The sequence below is a fragment of the Calypte anna genome, chromosome 2, assembly GCF_003957555.1.
Source record: "Calypte anna isolate BGI_N300 chromosome 2, bCalAnn1_v1.p, whole genome shotgun sequence".
Taxonomy (NCBI): domain Eukaryota; kingdom Metazoa; phylum Chordata; class Aves; order Apodiformes; family Trochilidae; genus Calypte; species Calypte anna.
Window position 1 is genome coordinate 21,477,818 of NC_044245.1, and position 26,811 is coordinate 21,504,628.

The 26,811-nt window shown below is 34.6% G+C and overlaps 1 protein-coding gene across 2 annotated transcripts in view; it reads left to right on the forward strand.

Annotated features, from left to right (window-relative positions):
• Positions 1–26,811, forward strand: part of MINDY3 (MINDY lysine 48 deubiquitinase 3) — a 43,652-nt gene that overhangs the window by 8,336 nt on the left and 8,505 nt on the right. The window contains exons 3-11 of one of the 2 annotated variants that reach the window (XM_008494245.2): positions 2,100–2,157; positions 2,627–2,800; positions 6,480–6,531; positions 8,267–8,381; positions 8,815–8,888; positions 9,330–9,409; positions 13,342–13,412; positions 14,562–14,642; positions 26,438–26,510. In XM_008494245.2, coding sequence (XP_008492467.2) covers positions 2,100–2,157; positions 2,627–2,800; positions 6,480–6,531; positions 8,267–8,381; positions 8,815–8,888; positions 9,330–9,409; positions 13,342–13,412; positions 14,562–14,642; positions 26,438–26,510 — 778 coding nt within the window. The remainder of the gene's footprint in view (positions 1–2,099; positions 2,158–2,626; positions 2,801–6,479; positions 6,532–8,266; positions 8,382–8,814; positions 8,889–9,329; positions 9,410–13,341; positions 13,413–14,561; positions 14,643–26,437; positions 26,511–26,811) is intronic. The other variant, XM_030446058.1, reaches the window with a different exon arrangement.

The following is a 26,811-nucleotide window of genomic DNA, read 5'->3' on the forward strand; positions in this document are numbered from 1 at the left end:
AGCCCCAAATTTGTTATTTTCTCTACATATGTGGAGCAGAAATGAATATTGCAGATCAGTTGTGTCTTGATTCTGTAATTAGTGTGAAAGAGACAAATTGGTAAAAAGGCAGAGATGGGGTGATTTTGAACTATAATTTGCAAATTCTATTTATTTGAGGAAATGAAGCAAGTTCATCTGAGCAGTAACATCAAAGTGGGGAATGCAGGATAAAGAAGTTAAAGATCAGATACAAATGTAATCCTAATCCTTTCTCATCTCTCAAATTCCATGTCCTTAAGAAGGGTAATATGTGTCACAATGGTTACTTTAGCAAACTGTATTAAAAATATTTGAAGTAATAAATTTTCAAACCTAAGAAGATTTGCTACATTAAAAAAGGAGAAATGTACTTTTAAAGGAAGTCTTAGGAGAATATTTGAAGTATGTCCGGTGAATATATTTTACTCCAAATACATGCTTAGGATTTCACTTTTGCTTCAGACATGCTCAACAGACTGTGATAGTGATTTTCTTACTCTATTGTATCTCTTAGGCTATGTAAATACTCTGAAATGCTGTTTCAGGATCAATTCAGACTTCTTTGTAGATACATTTGATGGTTGGATGGTTGCAGTGATTTTACAAGTCTTTTCCAACCACGACACTTCTGTGGTTCTGTATGATGTGTAGGCTGGATCCATTCTGCTTCTGTGATTACTACAGCATAGTCTGCAATGGTTTTTCAGGCTCTTAAGAGCACCCTGTCAAGGCAGGCAGATGTAGAGTCATGGGCCAGATTACTTTTTTCTGGTAACATGCTCTTGATTCCTCTTACACGCAGATCAAATTCTGCGGTTATGTGTAGGCCTGACTTGAGGCCTCGTCATAATAAATAATAAAACATAAACATAATAAAAACATAATACATAACATAATATATACATGATACATAATACAAAACAAAATAAAAACAATAAAACATAATAAAGTCATGTAGCACTGTTAATCTGATCATGAACTGGAAGGTGTCCAGATCAGACAACTGATATGATAGAATTGTTTGCATTTCTGGTGTGTGTATTGTGATGGTTAGGATCAGTTCAAGACATTCTAAATGCTGGTCCCACCAAAAGGCTTGTGCCTATTGTGCAGGATAATAGAAAAATATTTTATTGTCCATTTCCCTCTGTAACATAGCTCTGCCTCATTCTGTGGTCTTACAAGAAGGTGTTAGAATTACAAGTCTGTTGTTGGGGGAATGGAAAGTATAGGACCAGCCAGCTCCTTAAAGGCAGTGCCAATTCTTTACCATACTGTGTGTTCTTACAGACAGGATTTTTTCCAGATTTATGTGTAGTTCAACTTGAAATTAGGTAGTTAAAGCATGTTTAAAAGTGAGCTGAGTTTCAGCTAGGGGAGGAGGAAGGGATCAAACAGATCTTACAGTGTCCACTGCTGCTGTGAGTTACTAAAAGAATGGGAAAGATCTGTGATGGCAAAGGAAGATAAATGTGTCAGGGAAAGTTGAAGTGGCTGTGAAACAGTTTCAGTGATCCTGAAAACAGGATCTAATAGAGTAATTAGGAAGACCAAGAGTCTGCTTCCTAGAGTTTGTTCTTTCATTGTTCCTTTTGTGTAACTTTTAGTGTATCAGGCTTTTTAATTGCAACATAAATGTTGATGGAAAGCAAAGCAGAATTATGAAAGTGCATAGGTTTTATTTAATCAGCAAGTTATGACATGAAATGGTTAACAGAAGTTTTTAACTACTAAGTGGGTTTGTCTTACTGTTTAGAGTTGTCTTGTAGTATTTATCAGCTATATTGTGAAATAATTGCACCTCTGTTACTCCTAGGAGTTTGCAAATGGTTATGTTAATACACAATGTATTTGAAGTGTACCTGAGGTTCAAAATAAATAATGTTGAGCCTAGGTGTGAGGCTTCCTTTGTAGCTGAGTGGGAAAAATCAGTAAACTGTGCAGCCTTAGGGTTTCCTACAGAATGATGAGCAGCTTGAAACTGTTTCAGTAACATGCAAAAATGGTTTGCTTGTGATACAATGTCAAAGTTGGTGTTGTCTTGTATTTTAATGTAATTTTATGCTTTGATAACAAAGGCATTCCTTTTGAAGAGGCTTTTTACCAGTGAAAAGTCTACTTGGAGAGTGTGTCCAGGTATTGAGACCTCTTTTTTTTTTCTTTATTATTTCCATTTTAATTATTTGTAAAGCATGTCCTTGTACAAAGAATTCAAAATATTTTACACATTCTTTTTGTTGAAGTGTGCTGCCATGTTGAAGTGTATGCCATTTTATGAGGCACACAGTATGTATACTGTGTCTCTAGACTCCCATTTGTGAGATCTGTGCTTGTCCATAGTACTTCTGTGTTTTATAGTTATTTTAATGAAATCTATTATTAGCAAAGGGAATGGATAAAAAATAATATTAAAACACAATTTTCTAAAGATAGCTTCATAATTCTCTGGTCCAGCATAGTCAAGCAGCAATTAGAATTCATAAATAATAAGATAAAATAATACATTCAGATATTAAATAACATTAATGTATGAAAAAGATAGTACTGGCTTATATAAGATAGTGATTAGCAGCAATTAAACTCATGTAAGTTTCTGATCTTTCAGAAGAGGAGCAGAAGAACCTTCTCTGTCATACATTATGTGATATTTTGGAAATGGCTTGCTCTGATAATTCTGAGTCATACTCTCTGGCAACATGGATAAGAGGAAAAACAACTGAAGAAACTGCTGGCATTTCTGAAAGTCCTGCAGAATCAAGTCGCCAAGAGGAGCAGCCTTGTAAGATTTATTTCTGTTCTAAATTACCTATCACTTGGTGAAGTATTACTTCATTTTTGAAGGGCCATGGCTTTTTATTATTACACAGGTGGGGTTTTTGCCTTTGTGATCCCCTTAGCAATAGGTGGATTTTTGTTTTAATTAGCGTCATTGATCTTCTTTGTCAAAAGGGAAGGTATCACTGGAGTTTCTCGTGTTTCTCCTGAATTTGAGCAATTACCATAATGTTTTCAGTTTTATTTTGTAATTTATATGGACCTGTTGTGTCTTTAATTTTAAAAAATCTCAATCTGGAGGAATATTTTAATTTGTTGTTTGTTGCTTTATTTCAGAAGAGATTTTATAGGATATTCTGCAAAGCTTTATCTGCTTTAAAATATTCTGGATCTCCTGTTATGGAGAAGTAGCCTTTTTCCCTTTGTTTGATTCTCTGCAGTTAACAAAAAAGCTTAATCTAATCACCTTTTAGAAGATTAACAGAATTTTTTTTAGGTTAGAATTTTCCAGTTACCTGCTTTTTGCCAATGTCTCAATCTCTTCATTATTTACTGAAATCAGGGATTTGGTGAACATGATCTGTTGCACTAAGACAAAGCATTCAGTCCTGTCTAACTGCTGCTGAGAGCTGACATCCACAGTTGGTCTGTGTACACATGCTTGTTGAGATGTGTGTTTATTAATCTTTTAATAGGAAATATTTAACATGTTAAAAGATAAGCTTCTTTTTCTTTTAGTTTATGTTCCACGTGTGTCCCTTAAGAAGTATGAAAAAATCTTCACATGAAAATATGCTTATAAAGGTGCCATCTTTTGATGGAAAGAATATTATTCGTCAGTTTGTGGCATAACTACAAAGTAAGAGTTGTACAAGTAGATTTGTATTTGCACAACTAGCTATAGTAATTAGTAGTTCTGGAGCTCAGTATTTTACAAGTCATCTTCATCTGCTTCTATCAGATGCTCCATGTGCTTTAGAAGACTTAAAGAGTAATAATAATTGAAATGTTACTTAATTGAAAAAAAACAGAAGGTTACCATGTGAGTTCCAAAGTGAGCTTTTTTTTTTAATTAAGAAAAAATGTTAAACCGAAAGGTGTATCTGCAAACTTATCTGTTAAAAAAATGTTTAAAATCTTCATTTAAAGGTTAATAATAACTCAACTGTCAATCTGAAATTCCTGGTTTCTATGGATTTTCTAGTTGTCTTTGAACCTCTTGCTCATATTATGAAGCATCCTTTGGAGAAGAAGTGAAATAAAACCTAGCTTCTTTATTTATGTATTGCCTTATTTTAAAGAGCTTTTAACTCTAGAAAATGTTCAGCAGAAAGTTTTTTTTAAAGACACACTCAATTAGTAATTGCTCTCAACACTAATGAACTAATCCATTTTATTACATATCTATATTTTTAATATTTCTGTACAATTGTACAACTTCTGCCTGATTTGTCCTTAATACTATGGAATGTGCTTAGGAAAAGCAGGATACATTTACAATGAACAGTCTGCTTTTCTCGTGAGCAGTTTTAGTCTCTTTCACTGTTCATATTATATGGTCCCTGCTAGACACCGAATTTCTGTACCTCTTGTATGTGTTCTGCAGCTCAAACAGTATTTTACATGTATAATGCAAGACACTTCCTGATTTATGCTGTTTTTCTTAGGGTTTTAGGTTGGGTTATTTTCTTTTCTGTTTGCTGTTTTACTTAAGGCCAGCTTTTTTCCTGGTTAGGGTTGTAGGTGTAGAGAAGGTGGTATTGCTGATTGCAGAGTTCTGTTAGTTCTAGTACAAAGAAATACATTTATTTCTTTCTTGGTTGATCTAATCAATAAGAATAGACAAGCATTGTCATAGTTTGTAGGACTAAGGAGGTGGGTTTTGCGCTTGGAGGAGTTTGAGATACAATTCCAGATGGCAGGCTTGTGCTATTTGGGAATCAAATATGGGAACAAATTTATAATAAAACAACAAAATATGATTAGACATAGCACGATAAGGAGTATAATATTGGAGTTTCTATGCAGTTGCATTTTACAAACAGCTCATGTTCCATTGCTGTTTGTTCTTTTTCTCTCCACAAAGTACTGACTTTATTTAGCCTATGTTTGTGTTACGTATAGCTACACTTCTCTTTAGGATTTCTACTTCTTTCCCTTTGTTTCAAATAGTACTATTACTATTTCAGTCTGTTCTGTAGTAACAGAATGGAACTGTCTATCATCCTGCTGTGTGAACAAAAGGTGGATTCGAGCACACTTACTGGATGCAGTAGCATTTTTCATCTGCTTTTGTGATGTACACCAGTGACTTCTTGTTGGCCATGCATTGGCTGTAGTAGTGCAAGTTCCCAGGTTCAAAGATTGCTTTATATGATTTAGTCCCTCTAACTTTCAATTTGGAAAAATGTATGTTCTTGGAGCAGGATTCATTCCTGTAGAATTTTATACAATTTAGATTCATAGTTTCATATTTTTTAAAAATGTCTTAAAAGTACATTTTTTAAGTCTAGCTTTGCTTTTTGTCACCTAATTTTAGTTATTTGTAGTTTTTCAAAATACAAAAATTGACCCTGTTAAGAGTACCACTACTTCATCTCTGAAGAAATAAAAAATCAAGTGTTCTGTTGATGGAGATTCAGTTGTTGTTGGATTTGCATGTAACCAAATCCAGTGAATCTTTCAAAATACAGTCAGAAAGGACATAAAAAGCCCTTCCTGGAATTCTTGTGAGAAGAATTGATCAGTAATATTAGCCCTAATGTCATTGAGTCTCTGCATGCAGTCAAATTCAGCAGCTAGTTGATGAGACATTTTTAAAATATTCACCATTAAGTGGACTGTATCAGAAAGCAGATCTGTTCTGTATATTGTTCTACTAGCAGGAAAATGGAAATAGAGGACACTTAAGACTGCTTGAGTCTTAATATATGAGTACTACAGAATTTGATAATTACACAACTGGCAGGTGTAACTTCCTGCTGGTAGAATAAAATCTGATTTTAAAAGTTCTTTTCATCTCCTTGGTTTAGAAATATTGTGAGGGGAACAAAAGGTATAAAGCCTGTGTTGAACTTGGGAGGACACTAATGCTGTATTTTGCCTTTTCTACTGAAAGAAAACAATGAGAATTTCTTTAAAGACAGGCTGTGTAACACTGTGTAAAATAATTCTACTCATCTGTTTCTAATATATAAGCATTAAAAAGGGGGGAAAACCCCCAATTTTGGTGACAGAAATGTATATTTGAAGAAAAAATACAGCTTACCTACGTTGATTAAATGATCCAAATAATTGTGCTTGCTTTTCTAGGAAATAATTCTTGTTGACCTGCAAAATTATATCTATAGTGTGCATATGCTTGATAACTTTGTGACAGCTATGTTTTGTTCAAAACCAACAGCTTAGTTTTTGACAAATATTTTCAAGTCTGCATGCTCCAGTGGCTTTGTGCTTTTAATAAATTGATTAGTCCAAATAGAAATGTTCTCACTAATTTGTATGGTGGAGTCTTAATGTTGCAGTAAATGAGTTTATACTAATGAGTTAAAAATTTTAAATGCCAAGGGAGGATTAAAAAATTTAAAATATAATTAAAGCTTGAAAGTATACTAGCTTGCTGTGTGTATCTTGTGTCATTTTTTTTGCCATGTGTAGTGCTGAAAAGTGTCTCTTGTGTATAGCTGCCTTGGCTGTCGAAGAGCTTGGCTTTGAGCGATTTCATGCATTAATTCAGTAAGTAATATGTTGGAACATTTAAAATACATAATTTTGAAGTTACACTAATATTCATAGCCCTGAAAGTGCTACATTCAGGAACTTTTTATGTGTTACACATCAGGATAAACTTGCATTTCAGCTTTTGGTTTGGGGGGATTTGTTGGGGGTTTTGATGTTTTGGGTTTTTTTGCATTTTACCAATTAAAATAGAATATATTTTGAGCATAAGCATTAGTCTTTTTTATAAAAATGGAGTAATTTAATATGCAAAATTGCCTGAATTATGCATTTTAAGCATATGAACTATTTAAAGCTTACATTTAAGTTAAATATGTTAATCCTGAATAGGTGATACACAGTCTTCACAGGTGCTACTGTCTGAAATATTTGTGTTATATATACTGAAAACGAAATTACCATTAGCATTTTTTCCTGATTTTAGACAACATAAGAAACGTGTACTAAAATGTTGCATATCCAATACTGATTTTTGGTTTATATTTGAGGAAAAAAGAGCAACAAATTTTTCAAAAACACTTCGATAGAAAATGCTACTAACTAGAACTGGAATAACTACTAATTATTGTATTAGTAGTAATGACAGTTTGTTCTTTAAACCCATTGTCATATGAAGGAAATATAATTTTTTTGTAACCTTATTGATCAAAGCACTTATTTCTTGCCTTCCTCCCACTCAGCATCTCAATCTTTGAATGTGTGGTACCCGCTTCGGTTTTTCTCAAGTCTTTCTCACTGGGAAGAAGTGCTCTGGCATATGCTTTAATTTGTCTTGCATACCTTGTATGCCTTGTATACTCTGTTGATAATGAAAGTTAGTTTAAAAATCTCAAGTGTTAGCCAGAGTAAGCCTCTCTATGGACATATTTTTGCAGTTGTTTTTGTTACTTTTTTAAACAAGACTTATTAATGTAAGAAATCAAAAAGAAAATAATTTACTTAAGTTTGTGAAAGATAATTACATAGTGTGATTGAGTTAATAAAACCAGTGTTTGTGTTCTGAAAAGCAGTATTTAGCACTAAAGGTCCCAAGAAATAGCAAGTGTATTGTTTCAGTGGAATCTCAATGGATCTCTTCCTTTCCTCTGTTTTTATCTTACTTCAAGCATATGATCACCTGGTATTACCTTATCATTCAGGCAGCAACCAGTTGTTTCCCAAATGTTAATGTACCACTTGTGGTTTCAAATGTGTTGATTTTTAAAGCTAGAGTCTAAAAAAATAAAATTTTCATAGGAAATGAAAAAATTACTCTGAAAGCATGAAAGATACTCTTACCTAATTAAGTGGAAGTTTTTTACTTTACTGTTAATGGACCGAATGTCTTGCAGAGCATTATATAATGCAAACATTATTTTGGTAACATCCAGTCTATTCACAGTTTCAGTAACAGTGTTCTGAATATTGGTTCAAGCCACTCAGCTTTTTCAGAATTATGTGTATCTTTATGGTTAGTGTTTGCATTCAAAAGCTATGTTTGGTTTTGCATGTTGCCCCAAATTAATTCTGTTCTTTTGATGGGTAGATACTAAGGACTCTGTGGCAGTTACAGTAACTCCAGAACAGCTACTGTGCTGTTCTGTATATAACACCAATTTGCTCTGGCTTTTACCTGGACATTTTCATGTTAGGTATTAATAGTTCTTGTTTGTACTTCTGTGCTTTTTTAAGGCTTCATCAAAGTCTGTTCTCCTTTTCTGTTGTATTTCTTTTTGTTTCTTTTTGTCTTTAGCAAACGAGCATTTAAAAGCTTCCCTGAACTGAAGGATGCAATTTGGGATCAATATTCAGTGTGGACAAACAGATTTGGAGTATTGCTCTTTCTGTATTCTGTGATACTGACAAAGGTTTGTGGGTTGCATGGTATTTTGTGTGTATTTATTTTGTTTGGGTTTTTTTAAGAGAAAGTTTGATCAGGTAACTCTTTTTCTGTAAAAAGTGAACACTAAACACACCTGGTAAACTAAGTCAAGCTAGATAAATAGATGGAATGGTAGCTCCATGTTGCACTAGATTTCCAGAATAAAAGCTTTAAAAGCTCAGGATTTTGTTTTGGTTTTTTTTTTTTTTAAATGGAAACCTCCTTCATTATACATCTGTACATCAAGAGATATATACATTATACAAGATGTATACATTATACATCAAGAGAACAAAATGTGCTTAGGTATCAAGTTATATAAGAACATTAGCCTTCTAATATTTTACTGTTGCATTCTGTCGTTGTAAATGTCTGCAGTTCATTACTTGAGAGAAAAAATATTTGTAATCTTTCTGCAGGGTATTGAAAACATAAAAAATGAAATTGAAGATGCAACTGAGCCATTGATAGACCCTGTTTACGGTCATGGAAGGTAAGCTGCAAAATAAGATTCCTAACACTTAAGACAGATCATTGGGCTAATTTTTACATATCTGTAACTGATCGTTCTCTTAGGAAATTATTGACATGGTGACAAGAATTCAGTTATAATTTTATAATAGCTAAAGCAATACTTAGCATACCTTTTCCACTGCTCTACTCCATTTAGTGCATCAGTTCTGAGGAAATACTTATGCTATTGCTGAATTTTCGGAGGAATCATTCTCAAATTAAGGGCAACATTTTTATATCAGTTTGTTGATTGAAAAAGTAGATATATTAGTATTGCTGAATTACAAATAGACACTTAATATAATTTAAAAGTCCTTTTAGGTGTCCAGGTAATGGTATTTTTTTACTTGTTAGAGATAACCACTCTTTCAGAAAGAAGTTGTATGTCACTCCTAATGGGCTGGTTTTTTCTGTTACATAGCCAAAGTTTGATTAACCTCCTGTTGACGGGACATGCTGTTTCTAATGTGTGGGATGGAGACAGAGAATGTTCAGGAATGAGTAAGTTTATTGTAGTTTATGCTTGTTCATAATTTTTACATACAATGAGATGCTACAGATTTGGAATATGCTCTGTTTCTGTTTTGATAGTCTCCTTATTTGCTGTCCTTTGACTTAAGCAGACTTTGGATGGAAGTAAGACATGCTTGCACATAATATAATAATGTTAATACAAGTGAGTAAAAGATTGTCAGCTACAGGTTGAAGTTATAAGGTACCTGATGACTAAGAACAGTTTGCACTGTTCACAAGCTCTTAAGCAAGGGTAAAATTGGATACATTGCCATATGGCCTTTTTCTGTCAATTCTTTTTCAGGTCTTCCTTTCTCCTTCAATCATTTCTCCTGTATTTTGACTGTCTGGCTGTAGCCTTCAGCTTCCTTTCTCACTATGCTATGAGTTTCTCATGTGGAAGGGTTGCAGGTGTCAAAATAGCAAGAACTGAATATGTTTGACTATTTTCTGAAGTTAACTTTATGCATGTTTTTCTGGTTTGGTTACTAGTCATTGCCTTAAATTCCTCTGGTTAAGTAAAAACAAGTTAAAGCATTTTCCATGAGTATTGTACAGAGTTGATTGCTTGTCCTGCTTGATTTTTCCATGTGTAAACATAGTAGAAAGAGATTTCAGGTAGTAGGGTGGTTAGGTGTAAATTAGTAGGTGACCTGAAACTGAGTGGCAGGAAATGGTATCCTTGGGCATGAGGGAAAGGTGGTGCTAAAGAATTGCAGAAAGCAATAGATTTGGTGTGGTTTGTGGCAAATTAGCAGGGGCAGCATTGTAACAACAGTGAGAAGATTCAGCCACAGTGAAGGAACACAAAGAATGCTAGATGATTATAATAAGTAAAGACATTTACTAAATTGAATTTTCAATGGCACTTGCCTTACATTTTTATTCAGAAGTCATGTAAAACAATTTCTTGTTCAACTGTTTAGATAAGCAAATTTTAATTAATAACTAAATATTTAAAATTACTTTTAAAACCCATTTTCAAGTTACTGTTAGTAATTTTATCAGTGACAACATAATAATTACAAAATGGAGTAATTAGCAGATAGTTTGCAGATTATACCCAGAGCTCTGACAGTATTGCATATTTTTCAAGTAGGGTAGGAGTTATTTACTGGAATTATTCTTGGCCACCACTGGTAAAAATACCAGTGAAGCAATCTCCCTTCTTTAACTATCCACATACTCCTCTTTAAACTCTCTTATCCTAATCTCTTAACACAAATATCCGCAGTAGGAAGATATGGGGACGTAGATTATTTTTTTTTTATCCCCCTTTTACAGACTTCCATTCTTCTGTGAATGTAGCAATTTAATATGAATACAAATAATCCCGTAATTGCTTTTTTTTAGTGGCAGGAATTGGTGTTCCCTGGTGTCACTAGGTGGCAGCATTCTGATGCAGTGGGTAACTATAGCATTACATTTTTAAACCACCATTACTTGGGGCCTGACTTTTTTTCAAGCACTCTGTTTTTCCCCCTTTTAAGAAATCTGAATACTTTGCAAAAGTACTTGAAAAAAACAGGAGTAACTAACTTTCTGACAATAGGCATACATATTAATTTTTTTTAGATGTTCTTTGGTGGTATCAGATCTCTTCCAGGGATGTTTTCTTTCTTTCTGTGGGTAGAGGAAATTCATAGGCATTAACTATGGCCCTAGATTAACTAGGGCATCTAGTCTTCCTTTGTTTCCTCATAAGGTGTCTGAGAGTGATTTTTTTTCTTTTGTGTGTGTTGTCTTTGTTGACTATTTCTGAAGGAGACATGGGTAGACCAGTGACTACAGGCTAAAGTTAATGTTTTAGGTTTCAGATACACTCAGGATGTAGCTTGGTTTACAAGCAATCCAGGATATTCATACACTGTGGCTACTGTGGTAGCCAGCATTTCAGCTCTTTCTAGTATCAGAATTCTCATCTAATTACCTGCCAGGAGACCAAAACACTTAGTAATGTAATAATTTTTTTTCTGACTGGTTTTCTGATTGGTAAATACTATTTATATGTGATTTTGCTGTTCTGTTTTAAGCATCAGCTCCTAAATCTGAAGCCTTTGTTTAGCAGGCTGAACTTTGTGTTGATACTTGTTAGTGATTCTTAAGAAATACATGTGATGTGAAAAAATTGTATTTAATGTACTGTTGCTTATGTCTGCCATTCATTTTTCTCCATTGCACATATAAATGTGCTATTTCTGAGCATCAGCTGTTCCCTGGTTTGAGAGATCCTTCACTAGTTTTTAAGTTCAGCTAGATCTCTTGCCCTCAGCTCAAAGAAAGGAGGAATTATCTCAATATATGGCCATTTATAGAAACACAGCTGAGGTAATGGATCTGCAAAGTGTTATCTAAGCACCCCTGATTGCTTTAATTTCAAACAAGTTTGAAAATAATCCTAGAAAGTATGCTTTCAGATCGAAGAATTCAGCACTGCAAAAAGAGCCTTTTCATATGTTTATGTAATGACAACTCTAAGTTGCTCTTCTAGGCCACAAAGGTAGCAAACAAGCTAGTGTAGTGTTTTTAAGTTTGAGATTTGGTTTTTGGAGTTAAGTTTTTTTTGGTGGTGGTTTTAGTTTTTTGTTTAACAGGTGAAAGAAGCATGGCATACTATGCCTTGTTCTATGTGTTGCAGAAATCAACTCTGTATTTCATTGCAAGCTCAGAAATCTTGTAGATTTAGAAGAGTTTCCTTCACTTGCTGTAGTCCTGGGGCTTTAGCTTCTGGATTAAAGGGTAGATTTATGGTAGATATTAGAAAGAAATTCTTTGGTGAGACACTAGAACAGGTTAACCAGAGAAGGTGGTTAACCAAGGCCTTGTGGATGCCCCCTCCATAGAAATGTTAAACTGTTCAACTGTTGGATGGAGCTTTGAGAACCTGGTCTAGTGGGAGGTGTCCCTGCCCATGCAGGATTGGAACTATGTGATCTTTGAGGTCCCTTCCAACTGAAACCATTCTGTGATTCTGTGGTTTATGATAGACATCATAGTTTAATGCTGTTGTACAAGAATGATCGATGTTTAAAAATGTAGTTGAGAATGAGTGTTTTAGAAGCAATTTTCAAATGCAAAAGTCAGTGTTCCCTGAAAAAAGGAAATGCAGATCTTGTTAAATGAAATTATGTTCCTATGTATTTACAGGGTCAGGTATGTGCTGCTCTTTGTTTAGACAACGTTTAGAGCTGTTCCTAGTAAACAGGACTTGTAGTGTTGAGATGCATGTGTAAGCCCTTAGCTTCTTCAAATCCTTATGATTCTAATCAGTTTTTAAGTCTGAATTTTTAAGAACTTTCTTATTCTTTAATAGAGAGTCTCAAATAAGGTTCTGGAAGTGTTCTTCCAATCAGTAGTACATGAATATTTCAGCTATTCCTAACAGCTGTGGGTGTTTCAGAGCTGTATGATAAATTATATGGAAGTCAGTGCAGAAAATCATATCAGGGAAATGCTTTCTTGCCTAATAACACAACTACTATGTATAAAATTATGTTCTATTAATCAGAATACAACGTGATTAAGATAAACATAGCCAGGGAACTCAAAAAAAAAAAAAAGCATATATACTGTTTTTTACTGGTTTTCCCCTTCAAGATAATGGTTTTTCTTAAATTTTTCTGAGAGTAGTTTTTGTGTCAGTTACAAGTAGTTAATGAACTAATAAATCCAAAAACTTTTGAAAAGAGGCTAGCAGCAGTGAACTTTGAAAACCATCCATTTGGCTGTTCTTATTTTATAGAGAGGAAAGTAATTAAACCTTTGTATTTTACTACTATACCTTGATGATTTGCCATTGTGGCCAAAAGTGCATGACTGCTAAAATTGTTATTACTTGACCAATTTTGAAAGCAAGAAAAAATGGCTTATAAGAGGCTTTGCAGAATTGTCTTGAATTAATTGTGGTTTGTTTTTAACAGAACTTCTTGGTATACATAAACAGGCAACAGTAGGCTTTTTGACATTGATGGAATCTCTGAGATATTGTAAGGTAAGCTGCTTCTGAATAATGCAGAATTTTTCTTAAGGTGTTGTGGGCTTTTTTGACAGTATTACTAAAGCTCCACTGTGTACAACTGGGGACATTAAAGAACTTGCAAAGCATGTTCAACCTCAAATTAAAACTGAAATAATAGTATATTTAAACATATATAAAAAGTTGCTAAATGCGCTGTCTTGAATAAATGTTTCGTGCTATGTAAATTAGCATTTTATTGCACCAATTGTTAGAAGCTTATATTTTTACTAATGTTTCATGCAAGTTGTATAGGTAGTTACTAAACTGTCGAGTCCTAAAGTCACTTGCTACTGTAAATGTTGTACTGTAGTTTTTTTACTTTTTATGCTATCATTGTCCTCCATGTAAAATAAACAGTCATAGGTAAAAATAGTAACACTATTAAGTAAATATATTCTGAATATATAATATTCAAAGCTTAAGTTACTGCATGTATTCATCTGTGAATAGCTGAAAGTAATTTAAGTGCAACTTAGTCCATATTATTTCTTCTGTTGTGACACAGAGTTTCTTGATATAAGGTTTCTATCTGAGAATTTTGTGCTTTATAAATATTGCTTCTGAAATAGCTCTTAATTTCAGAAGACTTTGTTGCTTTGTCTTTTCTTTCTTTTCAGTCTTTATTGAAATCCTCAAATTTAGGTCAGATTTAGAGAGTATTATGTAGTCTGCAGAATGTTGGTTTATTGACTGTAACTAACTGCCCCTTTGTTTATTAAATAAGTGTCAGTTCTGAATTGATTAATCCAAAACCAGCTAAAAAGTCACGTGGACTTTTACCTCATTTAGCATCCAATTATAGTACTGTGAAACATAGGAGTACTCACTCATGCAGTGTTTGAAGCATGACTCCAAGGTTGAAATAAGGAATATTACTGATACCTCTTTCTCACTGATGTCTTAATTTAATTAATTATCATAAGCTATTTTGTTTTCCAAGTCAAACAGGAATCAGTAATCACAATCTAATTATTTTGGGCTCTCCTGTCATATTATTGAATGTTTTGTATTAGTTTTCAGAGCAGTTGGGACTTCACTAACTGAATTGTCATTTACTTGATCACTAACTAGATGTGTTTTATGGGTTTCTTTTGTGTTTCTGATGTTGTTGTTCTTTTTTAGGTTGGCTCCTATTTGAAATCCCCCAAATTTCCCATTTGGGTACTCGGCAGTGAAACACACCTGACAGTCTTTTTTGCCAAGGTATGTTAGATGTGTTTTTTTGGTTTTTTGGTGTTTTTTTTGTTTGTTGGTTTGGTTTGGTTTGGGTTTTTTTTGGTTTTTTTTATCACCTCAGGCAGATAAACACCACATAAATACAAAGTTCAGATCTCCTTACAACATGAGTTTCATGTGGCTTAAATGTAAGAATGTAGTCACCAAACCTTTTAATTAAGCCTTCCCTTAAAAGCAGAGATCTTCAAATGTTTTAATGATATTTCATAAATGTTAGTGAAGTCTTTTGTTCTCAATTTATTGGACTGAGGGAGGGTTTGCTTTACATCACCATAACTTGGACAAGTACTGTCTTAAATTTCTATAGTGCAAGAGAAATATTAAGAGGAAGTTGTTATGTGTGCCTGATAGTAGTTTAATCTTTCTGACAGTACATTTGCCATTTATGATCTGTGTTCATAGGAGTTTGTTCTAAATTAAAAATACCAGGACTGTTAATGAAAATTCCTAATTTTTTCTATTAGGTATATACTGTAATTTGTGGAACATATGAAATGCATTTGAGATGAGTTCTCAGTTTAACATCTTGGACCATATTTTATGAGGACACTATTTCTTTTTCTTCAGTTGAAGATTTTAAGTTGATTTCCTTACATTTTTTGGTTTTTATAGAACACTTGTTTCTGTTTAAAAATATTAGTACTTATTACTAATTAAATTTCCTGTGCTTAATATTTCACAAGGGAATTAATATTTTAGGTATAAATCTTGAAAATAAGAGCTAGAAAGTATGACAAAATTCAAGCCTCAATGTCTTTAGCTGTTAAATAAGCAAAACTTTGACCCAGTCTTTAAAAAAAGGACACAAAAAAGTAAGATTTTTCTCACAAATAAACCATTCCTCCACAATACATCAGAGTAACAGTATTTTTTTACCTTAAAACTTAACTTCAAAATCTTTTGCATTAATTAGCCTGTTTTCAGCATTGAATATTTTGGATTCTGTTGTTCAGATTTTGATGCAAATTCTAACTAGAGCTTCACTGACCTCTTTGTCTCTGATAAATGCTCTTTCTTCCCTACTCCACTGTAACAGGAAAATACTTATGCTCCTTTGGATGTTTTTTTTCCCTGTCTTACTCTCTCTCCTAGCCTTTCCTAGAAAAGTTCTTTTACTTCAAATTTGAAATTTTACAGTTTCTCTGAATTATAGCATCAAAATCAGTACCTTGTCATATAGATAGAAGTAGGCATAAAGGCTCTGTTGTACCAGTCTATCAGTCTGAAATGTTATTACACCTTCTAGTGTTTTGTATTTACAGCAATCAATGCCAGGTAACATTTCTAATGCTCTTTCTTTTAGGATGTCAAGGGCTGTTTTCTGGGTTTGAAGTAACTGGGCATCAATATCTGGTGCCTCCAATATAGCTTGGTTCCTTCCTCTTTCTTCACTCAACTCCACATAGGCTGTGGATGCTTCTGATTAATATCTAGAAGATAAAAAGCAGGAAAAGGAAGCAACATGGGCTTAGCAAAGAATTTCCCATAATTTTTGGGGGGAGGAAAGACGTAGGAGATGAAGATGTGTAAAACTTCCAAGAATCCTTGAATATGTGCTTTGCATATCTGACCTCACCCTTTCTCTAAAGTAAGGGCTGGTGAACGTTTCAGGTGGAACAGAAACGTCAACTACAGTGGAAACAAATTGTGGGAACAATCCATTATTTTATCAGTTGAAGCTATATGTCAAAAAACTACAGGAAGAAATTTTAATTCATTGTCAGTGGTTAGTGTTAAAGTAGTTTATGTACTTGTCTGGATGGTGTTTTGCAGCAAGGTAGGTTTTCCCTGAAAAAGTGGGGCTGTATATTCTTCATAGACAACTAAATCCAAGCAGCCATCAATTGTGACTCTCCCTGCCCTCCCTTTCAGTGAATAAGAAAACTTTCAAATGGCCTCAGGCCAACAAAAATAAACAAGGAAGCTTTCATCATATACACTAATATCCCTCCATGCTCTGTAGAACTGTGTTAACACAACTGGACAGCTTTGTATATGTCCTAAAAATTAACTTTAAAGTGTCAATATTTTTAATTGTAGGGAAAAGAGTGAGAAGTGGGGCAGCTCTAAATCATTTACTGTGAGGAAAAGGCTGTGATGCTGTGGATCAAATACTTTATCGTCTGTTCTTGGTTATTTTTATGATACTCGTAATGCAGGGAGTTTTGACAAGCTGAGACTATTCAGAAGTTTTAGGAATGTCAGAGTGTGGTCAGACACTGTGTAAGAGAATATCAACAAATGGAAATGGTGTGTGAAATACAACATTTCTTCTATTGTTTGGGTGCAAACAATAGAAGAACAGCAGCAGGTGAATAGCTGCTTTCTAAATAATATCTCCTGACATAGAAACTCACATGATTTGAAAGTTTGAATTCAAGACTCTTCAAAAGCTAAAAGGCAGGATGGAATTAGTTCCTGTTTGGTGACTTTAGGTGACAGAAACTGTCCTTGGGACATGTTGAAACTGTAGTCGTTTCAGAAATTCCCTTAGTCTGTTCCCAGGTCTTGGAGCAAGCAGGCCAGAACGGAATCAGCTCTCTGTTTTCAGAAACAGCATTGTATCTAAACTTGGAGAGTCAGATAGTCAGAGAAAACTCCTGTCTGGGACATCTGAATGAGTTACAAATTACAGCTTGTCAAGGAAAATGTGATTGTTTTGCTGTGTTAGGGCTTCAGATCTGTGTTTCAGATTACGTTTTTTTTTATTTTTCTAACTTTGATCACTGTAACCTGTTCTACATATTCTCAGGGCCTTTCTTCAGCATCCTTGACAGTATTGTCTGTCAGAAGAAAGAACATTCACTTCTCTCCCTAAACGATCTTTTTGATCAAGGTTCAGTAGAGGAACAACTGCATTGCTATAGGAGATCCTGTATTAGGATCAGTGGTGTTTACCAAAACGGGGCAAAGAGGGAGCTTCATGGAGTACAGCATTTAATCTCAGAAAAAAACAACAGAGAATGTCAGTGGCCATGAAATAAAATAAGGCGAATGTGAAAAACCATTACTACTATGTGTTAACAGCTCTGGTATCTGCAAAAGTTATCTTGTAGATCCAAATAAATTATACTTAATTCTTTACCTTAGGAATTCTTCTGCTTTGGGAAGGTAGTGAAAATATCTAGCCTATTCCTTTTGTTTTTCACTCCTGTAACAAATGACTGCAGGTAATCAGATTTTGAAAAAGTCTTCTCAGAGAAGAAACAGAAATCAGATTTTTAACAATTCCACTTTAGGAAATGGTTACAAAACATGGTTTCAGATTCTTTAGTTTCCATGAGTAAGTGGCATTGGTTCTGTCTGGGACAGTCTGGACATCTAGTAGAAAGAATGTAGATGCGTGAAGCAACTGCAAAAATAACTTCTGGGCTAAAGTAGCACTTAAATTTTCTGTGTGATGATGAAGGGAGACAAATGCTGTTCTGTTGTTGACAATAGCTCTGATCTGGCTAAATTAGCAGTGAATCGTCCAATATTTCTATTAGCTGTTAATTTAAGAGCTTCTTCCTGCAAGAAGAAACCTCTTTTTAAAAAATAATTTTAGAACATGGTGTTGTCTGTGGGATCTTGGGGCCCCCAAAGAGAATTGAAGTTACTCTACAAGTTGGTTTAAGCTTCATAATGTAAACAGTATTGTTAAATAATTTTTTCTGAATAATGCAGTAGTTCATAAGGGTTGCTTGGCCCACAGTCAGATAGGAGTCTAGTTTTTTTAGGATTTGGGGCTCTTTTAGATATTATTAGAAGGAAAGTGTGATCTGTGTCCTTGCTACACAGTTATAAACTGGCCAGGAAGTAGACATCCAGCTATACAGATTTTATTTTATTTTATTTTATTTTAGTTACCCTTGGAGAGTAAGTAAATATGTGGAACTGGGAAGAGGAAGCCATAACCGTGGAATCTAAGGCCATGTGATTGACTTTTACCAGGACTGGAGTTATGGTAATATACTCATAAGTGTTGAGGAAATTGCATGTGGAAAGTGTTTAAGAGCAGTGTGGTCATCTTTCATTCCCTGGGGATGAATGGTAAAGAAGTTTATCTTTCACCACTGGAGAACTGAATCTTTGGGCAGTGGTGGTAGGCATTTTGACAATTTGAGACAAAAACTCTGAAGTGAGAACATCTAGGAATTAGGTCAAGATCCTGTAATACTTGATGTGCATCCAGTACTAATGAGTAGTGATTATGAGGACTCAAATCATAGAGATAACTCAGTCATAAGGTTTTGCACAATTTGTTCTTAAGAGTTGAGACATGGAAATTGCAATGTTGAAGTATTTTAAACTGAGACATGTAAGATTCTGAATGTTAAACTAACCAATTATTTGGAGTTTACCATTGTAAATTAATTGTGTTCACTATTTACTTCAATTCTCTGACTAATTTCAGCCATCTAGTCATACCTGGATGTTATCCAAAGTTTTAGAAAAATTTTAATTCAACCCATTATATATAGCTTTCACAATGATCATTTAAGGACATTGTACATGGTTGCCTGATGCAGACCATGAAATGTAGTTGTATATGCCCCTCAGCAAGCAAGCAAATCACTTCCTTTTGAGAAAATACTTCTCATCCATCTGTTTTCTTTCAGTGGGGGAGGCTCAGTTTTTCTATATGAAGTAGTTGAGAGTAGGACCACTGAGATGATACCACTTTTTGTGTGTTTATGCTTGGGTTGTTCCATTTTTTTTTGTCACTTAATTCTTTCTCCTGAAATGTTGCATGTTGTGATACTGGCTTGTGCTGAGGTAAATAAGAAAATTACTTTGTACTGACTCATTGCATACTGTTTGCAAGCCTAGATGAAATCTTGTAAACAGGGTGGGTACATGTGTGTGAGCAAAATTTAGATCTAAAAATTCAGAATAAAATGCTACCACTTGTATGAGATGCCCTTTGAAACAAAGAATGAGGGATGAAAGACGAAAGGAAAGAAAACCAGCACTATTAAGGGAACACTTTCTAGATTCACAAATGAGAACTGAATGAATATCCCATGAACTGCTAAGGTCTCAATTTAATATATTGTTGCAGCACTTCTGAACTGGAAAATGTAGAAAGAAAATATGCATAAGTAATGACTATGAATATTATCTTAACCATTTTTTTACAAAAAATGTGTTCCTTAATAATTACAAATCTATTTTAAATACAAATAGGAAGAAAAGTAATTCTAGTAGTGATCTGTTTATTCAGTTTTCCAACTTCATAGTTCCCTTCCAAACCTATTCTTTGTTTACTTTCCATTTTCTGAGCTTGCATTTCAGTTGGTTAAGAAATAAACTTTTGTCTGGTTTTTAAAGATTAGAAGTAGACTCTGGGAACATATTTGAGACCAATGTGCAGTTGTATCCCTTAAACAATATTCTGACTATAATTTAAATGATATTTTTCTTCTGACAGTTAGTTAGATATATTTTTAGTGGAACAGATTGTGGTGGTGAAGGTGTAAAAGCACTTGTGAAAAATGCACCAAATAGCACAGAAATAATGTTTCATTTCCTGTCTACTTGTAGGCAGAGTTGTCCTGAGAAGTATTATTTCCTTTTCCTATAAGTAACAGTTTGTACTATGTTAGTCTATGAAATAAAAGACTTTTTTTTTTTTAAAGAAACAAATTTCAGGGTTTTTCTTTTTTGTTCTTTTGTGTAGTATATGCAGAGTAGCTTACAAAGATCAAATTCATCAAAAACGTTGCCATATGTAGTTTTATAATTTATAACATATAATTTATAATAAAACTGAATCTGGCTCTTGTGGATCTGGGAATATATTACAATTGGATCACAGCCACAGCAGGAACTGAAGCTTCACATTCTTATTTTAGAGCACTGTCCAGTTTGAAAATGCATTGTATGCTTACATGCATCATACCTGCTCATGTATGAAAAGCCTATGAATCCAAATCATGATACAGCTACATGTTACATCCCTAGGGGACTGGATGAAACATTTTTTTTCTTTCAAAAGAATCTCCAAAAGAACCTTACTAACATTTAAAATCAAATTTCTTCTTGAACCAAATCCCCAACAAGATTAAAGGAATGATGTTCTTGCCTCTAGAGGGTGCATCAGTGTGTTGCTTGGATAGTCTTACACTATTAGGGTTGGTCCAAGTTTTATCTTTTTACTTCCTGTACTGTTAAAAACTGACACTTATTTTTTTGTTGTGTTTCTGATGGTGGCATATTTGGTTTGATGATGTGGAGTCAGATGCTATGTTTCACCCAGTTTAACTTTTTGCTTGAGTCCCCCTCAGAGTAAAATGGAACAGGACCACAATGGGTTTGGCATGGTTGTAACTGTTTTTTAATCAAGACCTCAGTATGTTGACCAGAGTCCCCAACGTTACATCTGGATCAGGGACAGTGATTAAACTACCTGATTGCTCCAGACTCAAAAATCTTCACAACACTGGGTTGTGGGTGGTTTCATTGGATGTGGACTTGTATTCATTCCTCTGCAGCATAAATGATAGGAAAGCATAATAGACTCTTTTCTACCCTCCTAGGTGGGTTAAAATTGCATCTTAGTTTCCTCAGAAATCTATTCCTTCCACTTCAACTGCAATAATTTTTTACTGTCCAGTTTAGTAGAGAAACAGAAGTCTATACTGAGTTAGCCCATTATTCTGCTCTTTATTGGACCTATGCTTTTACTAAATTATTTTTAGGTTTCTGATCTGTTTCTGCCACTTCTCTCCCCAGAATCTGTCAGAACTGTCTGTACCTTCAACAAATATTTTTCCATCTCTGAAGCCCCCAAGAATAATGTGAACCTTAATAAATCAATGTTCTTTGGAGAACTTTAAGGTGCTCCCCTGCGTAGCTGGTGAAACAGTACAATTACTTAGTCATATTAATACGAAACTACATATGAAAATGCTTCTAAGTCAAAGCATGTTATGAAAGAGCAGACTATCTGAAGCCTGTGTTCTAGCAGCTTGTCTCCTGAACCCTTCCTTAAATGTTTTTTTCACTCTTTCCATCAGTCTTGAATCTCTTTTTCTTCTTCCACTTACCCACACCCACCTACCCAAGACTGATCCCTGCCAAATCCCTGCTATGGTAACCCACCACTTGTCTCCTGCAGTGGTCTGCCCAGCAAGAACCAGGCATGCAGTCACAAGTCTGGGCTGATTTGGAATAATTGTCTGCCTATTGCCAAACACAGGGGTTCACAGCGGGGTTCTGCCTTCTCCCTTGGTGGGCACACAAACCTGTAGGTTTCCTCCCTGCCTCTCTTCCAGTTTCAATAACCAGTCACGGGACTCCATTCCCTCTGTCAAATAAAACTGAAATTGAGCATCTGGAGAGATGGGAATCTGTTTCAGAGATCGCATCAGCCTTGTTTTCTTAGGAATCCATTTTGGAAAAGATGCTGGCATGAAAGCTACTGATTATGGCATGGAATAATCCACGCTTTTCTTTGTAATATAAGAGTGTATTAAATAATCTTCATTCTTGCAGATATAAGTAAACTGTGGCAACTTAAATAGTTGATAAATTATTGGTGTTTCTAAATTGTCTTTTGCAAATTTTTAAGAAGAAAGCCAGTATGAAAATAAGTAATTCTTTCCCATATCTCTCAACAGTGGTAGTGTAGAACTGTAAAGCAGTACATATGCAAACAGATTTCATTGTCAAGGGCAGCAGGTCTTTCAGGGCAAGATCCTTGTTAAAATTCATAGCCAGGATGTCAGTGTAGCTTAGCTATTATGTTCTGCTCTTGATTTGTAGAATGAAAACTTCTGGAATGTTTTCATTAAAATTTACGAAGAGTATTTTTTGCCTCTGAGGGTAAACATAGGATCCTAAAATAACTGGTAGTCCCAATGAGAAAAACTTTTCAAAAGTAATATAAAATGACTTGTTTGTCTATCACAAAAGCCAACGAGTGAAACATGATTTTGGGGACACATTGTACTTAGTATTGGAAATAATTATAATTAACTGTTGGTGGGATTCCCTTATAAGGAACTTTCGATGCATGGGATAAATCAAAATACAATTCATAAAGCTGGGCTGGTGGATGTATTTTGGCATGTATGATGAAATACCAGCTTGGGCAGCTGAAGTATGTTTTTGTTAACCTATTTGTCACATTTTCAGCTTTGCTGCATGAAAAAGATAAGTTACATTCTTTTTTTCCCTAGATACAAATATATGGACTAGTTGGACTTTCAGAGTTTTCTGGGTACTGGAAATGAATGATATGCTAAGTTAGAGGATGCATGGGATTTGTATATATAGAATTAATATCTTGATTTTTAACTGTTTATAGGACAACAGTCTCAGTGAAAAGTTAGAATTATTTTGAGGATGAGGGGTGGTGGTTTTTGTCTTCTTTCCAAGGCGGGTAACTTAGTTCTAAGTTTCCTCCTGAAATTAACTTGTTTAGAGCATCAGTAAATCACATTTTTTGACTAAAAAGCATTGACATGTAATAGTTTGCAGACATTACCATATTTAAAAGTTCAGTTGAGAGACATGGAGAATTTTCAGTATTAAGTAATGCATTCAATGATTCTTGATGTTCTTCCCATGTACACATTCACTGAAATAACTTAAGGACCTGGAAAATAAAAATGCCAAAACAAATGCACAAAATGCAATTGAACTATCAAAAAATAAATGTATTTGTTGATACTTGCAGGAGACTTGTGAAAATCTGCTTTGCATCACATTAAATTGTGGAAAATACTACATTAACAATATAATTTGTGTGGAAAAAGGACAACAAATTATAGTCTTTATTTTTGGATTACATTAAGATTTTATGGAAAGAAGTACATAGTTGTAAACCAAAGTAGAACTATGTAGTTTGCATTTGAAAAAAATGCAGTCTGTGCAGCTGGAACTTTGGTTATATCCTTCTATACCATGGAAATTTCAAGAGTTCTCCTATGTTACATTGGTTCCATGAGCTGCTAATTCATTTCTAAGAAAGAACCTACCATAAAAATATCACCTCTTTAGAGGTAGCTCTTGAATATTGAAATCCCTGATCATTTTGTTGCAAAGAACCTCCAAAAGGTTTAGGACATACATAAATATGAAGATAAAATGTTAAAGTTCTAGCCATTAAATTATAAAATAACTCACTATTTCTCATTAAATGGTGGTTTTGTTCCAAATCAGTCATGTTTATGAATCCTGAAAGTTACATTAGTGTGATAATGACTTAAGATAAAAATTGTGAGTTTATAGTTACAGTATATTAAGGAAGCAATTTATAAGCTCTTCTCTCTAGGAGAGACTAGAGGGACAAAAGGACTTGTCCCAAATGAATGTCTTCTGTACACTCTCTCACTTGGAGCTCTTTGGTACAGGGTGATTGGAGAAGTCACATAGTGCAGGAGATTCTCTGCTGACAAGCCTGCTTATGACCTAAAGATGGGCTCTGCAGTCCAGTCACAGTGAAAGGTGGCACTTGTGCAGCAAGAGTGGCATTAGGCTGGACCCAGAAAATCTAGTCCTGATACCAGTCAATCACATCTCAGGAACCAAGAGAATTCCAGCAGACATGATTCAGTAGATCCATCCACATCAGTGATTTAGCATTTTGAAAAGTTTGTTTTTGGTGAAAATTTGCATTGTATCTAGAGTTGGAGTCCTGCTGGTGTGCAACTAAGTGTCCTACAGATGTGCTGAAAGCTGTTCTGGTGGAGCCTACAGTTGAAGTTGAAGTTGCACACTAAGAGGCCTTTCAGGGAGCCTCACCTCCAATGTGAACATGAGCTTCCAGCAACTGGCTCTGCTTCTGCATAGTGTGCTTCTAAGACTGATATTTGACACCAATTTATTTGCCAGTAAGGGTGCAATGTGAATACTCCATAATTCATCACAGCAAACTGAACCCCATTCCTTCCCTCCACGTACTGGACAACTGGTAATGCAGGTGTCAGCACTGTGCTCAAGTGGCAATGGAGTAGCCTTTAGGAGTGAATGTATATAATGGGCTGGTGATCTGGAGCTTTAGAAGACAGGGCAGATTCCTCCTAACTTTTGGCTAATGTATTCCTGTAGAATACCAAATATTTGTCTCTCCTGTACATGGAAATGAGGGGAGCTCTGTAACCCCTGTTGTAGGCACCTTATGCCAGTAATAGTTGTATCATTCATCTTTTGCCTGTGTATATGTTGTGTTCCATGTTATTCCTGGTGGTGTGTCCTGGGCAGCTGGCTTTCATTCAGAGAAGTTTTTAAGTATATGGTAGATGCTATTAGGTGTATACTTAAAATTACTACAAGAATGCTGGTGAGGGACTTCTTAGGATGTCGGGTACTGTGGTAGGACTAGGGGGAATGGATTCAAACTAGAGGAGGTTAGATTAGATATTAGGAAGAAGTTCTTCACCATGAGGGTGGTGAGACACTGGAACAGGTTACTCAAAGAGGTGGTGGAAGCCCCATCCCTGGAAGTTTTTAAGGCCAGGCTGGAGGGGGCTCTGGGAGGTATCCCTGCCCATGGCAGGGGCTTGAAAGTAGATGATCTTAAAGGTCCCTTGCAAATCTGGAAATTGTATGATTCTATGAATTTTGACTGATTTAGAATCAACTATTAGGAGAAACTGGCTAAGACTGAATTCTCATCGTTTGATTTGCTTCTGTTCTGTCCCTAAACTGTTAAATGAATAGTAGGACATTTTGTGCCTTTTAATTCTACATTTTCTGGGTTTTTTTTCTGTGCCTTCCTTCAATTGAAGTACTACAGATTTGTACAGTTAACACCAAAGTTCATTCTTAGCACATACGATTGTGATTTTCTCTTTCAAGAAAATCTTAGATCATCTTTAGAAAGCAGTTGATCTGAACTGAAAATAATAAGAAAAAACTGTTTATGTATACTTTGTAAAGCAGTTTAAGGCAATTTTTAAATTTGTAATACATTAATTTAATTAATAGAATATGAACAAAAGCAAGTTTCCCAGAGTTTAATGTGTTTCAGATTCATGTCAATGCTGCTATTTCTAGGGGTTTGTGTTTACTGTTCATAGCATAGCAGGTAATGTTCAACTTCCTATTTGACAGGAAGAAAGGCTACAAAGAAGGCATTATCAAATGCAGTCTTTCCCTCTAAGCAAGTTTTTCATTTTCATTTCTCAATGAAAAACAACATAGGTGATTGTACATTTGCAAGTGGAGGTGTAGGATTTTAAGTACTCCTAGTGAATAGGTTTTGGAGTTTCATGTTCTCTTTCAACATCAAGTCTTTGTGTGTTTTTAAACTAAAGGAAGTCCTGAATAGGTGCATTTCTTATCCTTTATGCCACCTTTAATTCCTCATTAATAAATTCTCAGTTTCACTTATAATCTCTAATGCCCCGTCCAACCTAAGCCATCCTATGATAACAGCATTTTGGCATAAAATCAGGGGACTGTGCTTTTTGCTGGTTTTATAGTAGGAGATTGACATGTGCTTCTGCATATGTTTTGGAAGGCATAATTGTACTTGAGATGAAAAAAATTCATAATACATGGAGTCTCCAGTTAGCTTTTGTGCCACAACATGAAAAGACTTACATAAAGTTTGTTGAAAGCTTGTAGAATAATCTTAACGTGTTTATTGTTTTATGTCACTATTTGCAACATTGACAAATTACCTTAATTTTTCTTCTGTTGTATTTTAATTGTTATTAACTTGAGGTCCAAATCTGTGTAGTGTGGATAAATATTTCCTTAATAATCTGTATCTGAATTAAGAACATTCTGAGAATTTTGTTCTTTTTCTTCTTTTTTTTTTTCCTAAGGATATGGCACTTGTTGCTCCTGAAGCACCTTCAGAACAAGCTAGAAGGGTTTTCCAGACATATGACCCTGAGGGTAAGGGTTGTGCTTCCTCTGAAGTATTTTTTCTAAATTGAAATGTACTCGTTCAGTAGATATAAATTCAAAATAATGCATTGTGTAGAGTATCTCTTAAAAATAGGACAATTATTTTCTAAAATTTGTTCCAAATACTGGACTTTCAAATCCATTGTCCTTTTCATGCCAGGGTAGTATGCTGTTTATACCTGAGCTGATTAAGAGAGGAATGAAATACTTAAGACAAAAATTCAATACAGTAGTCAATCTACAAGTGCTGTGAAGAAATTTTATGAGAATTTGCAGTAAGGGAAGTTGA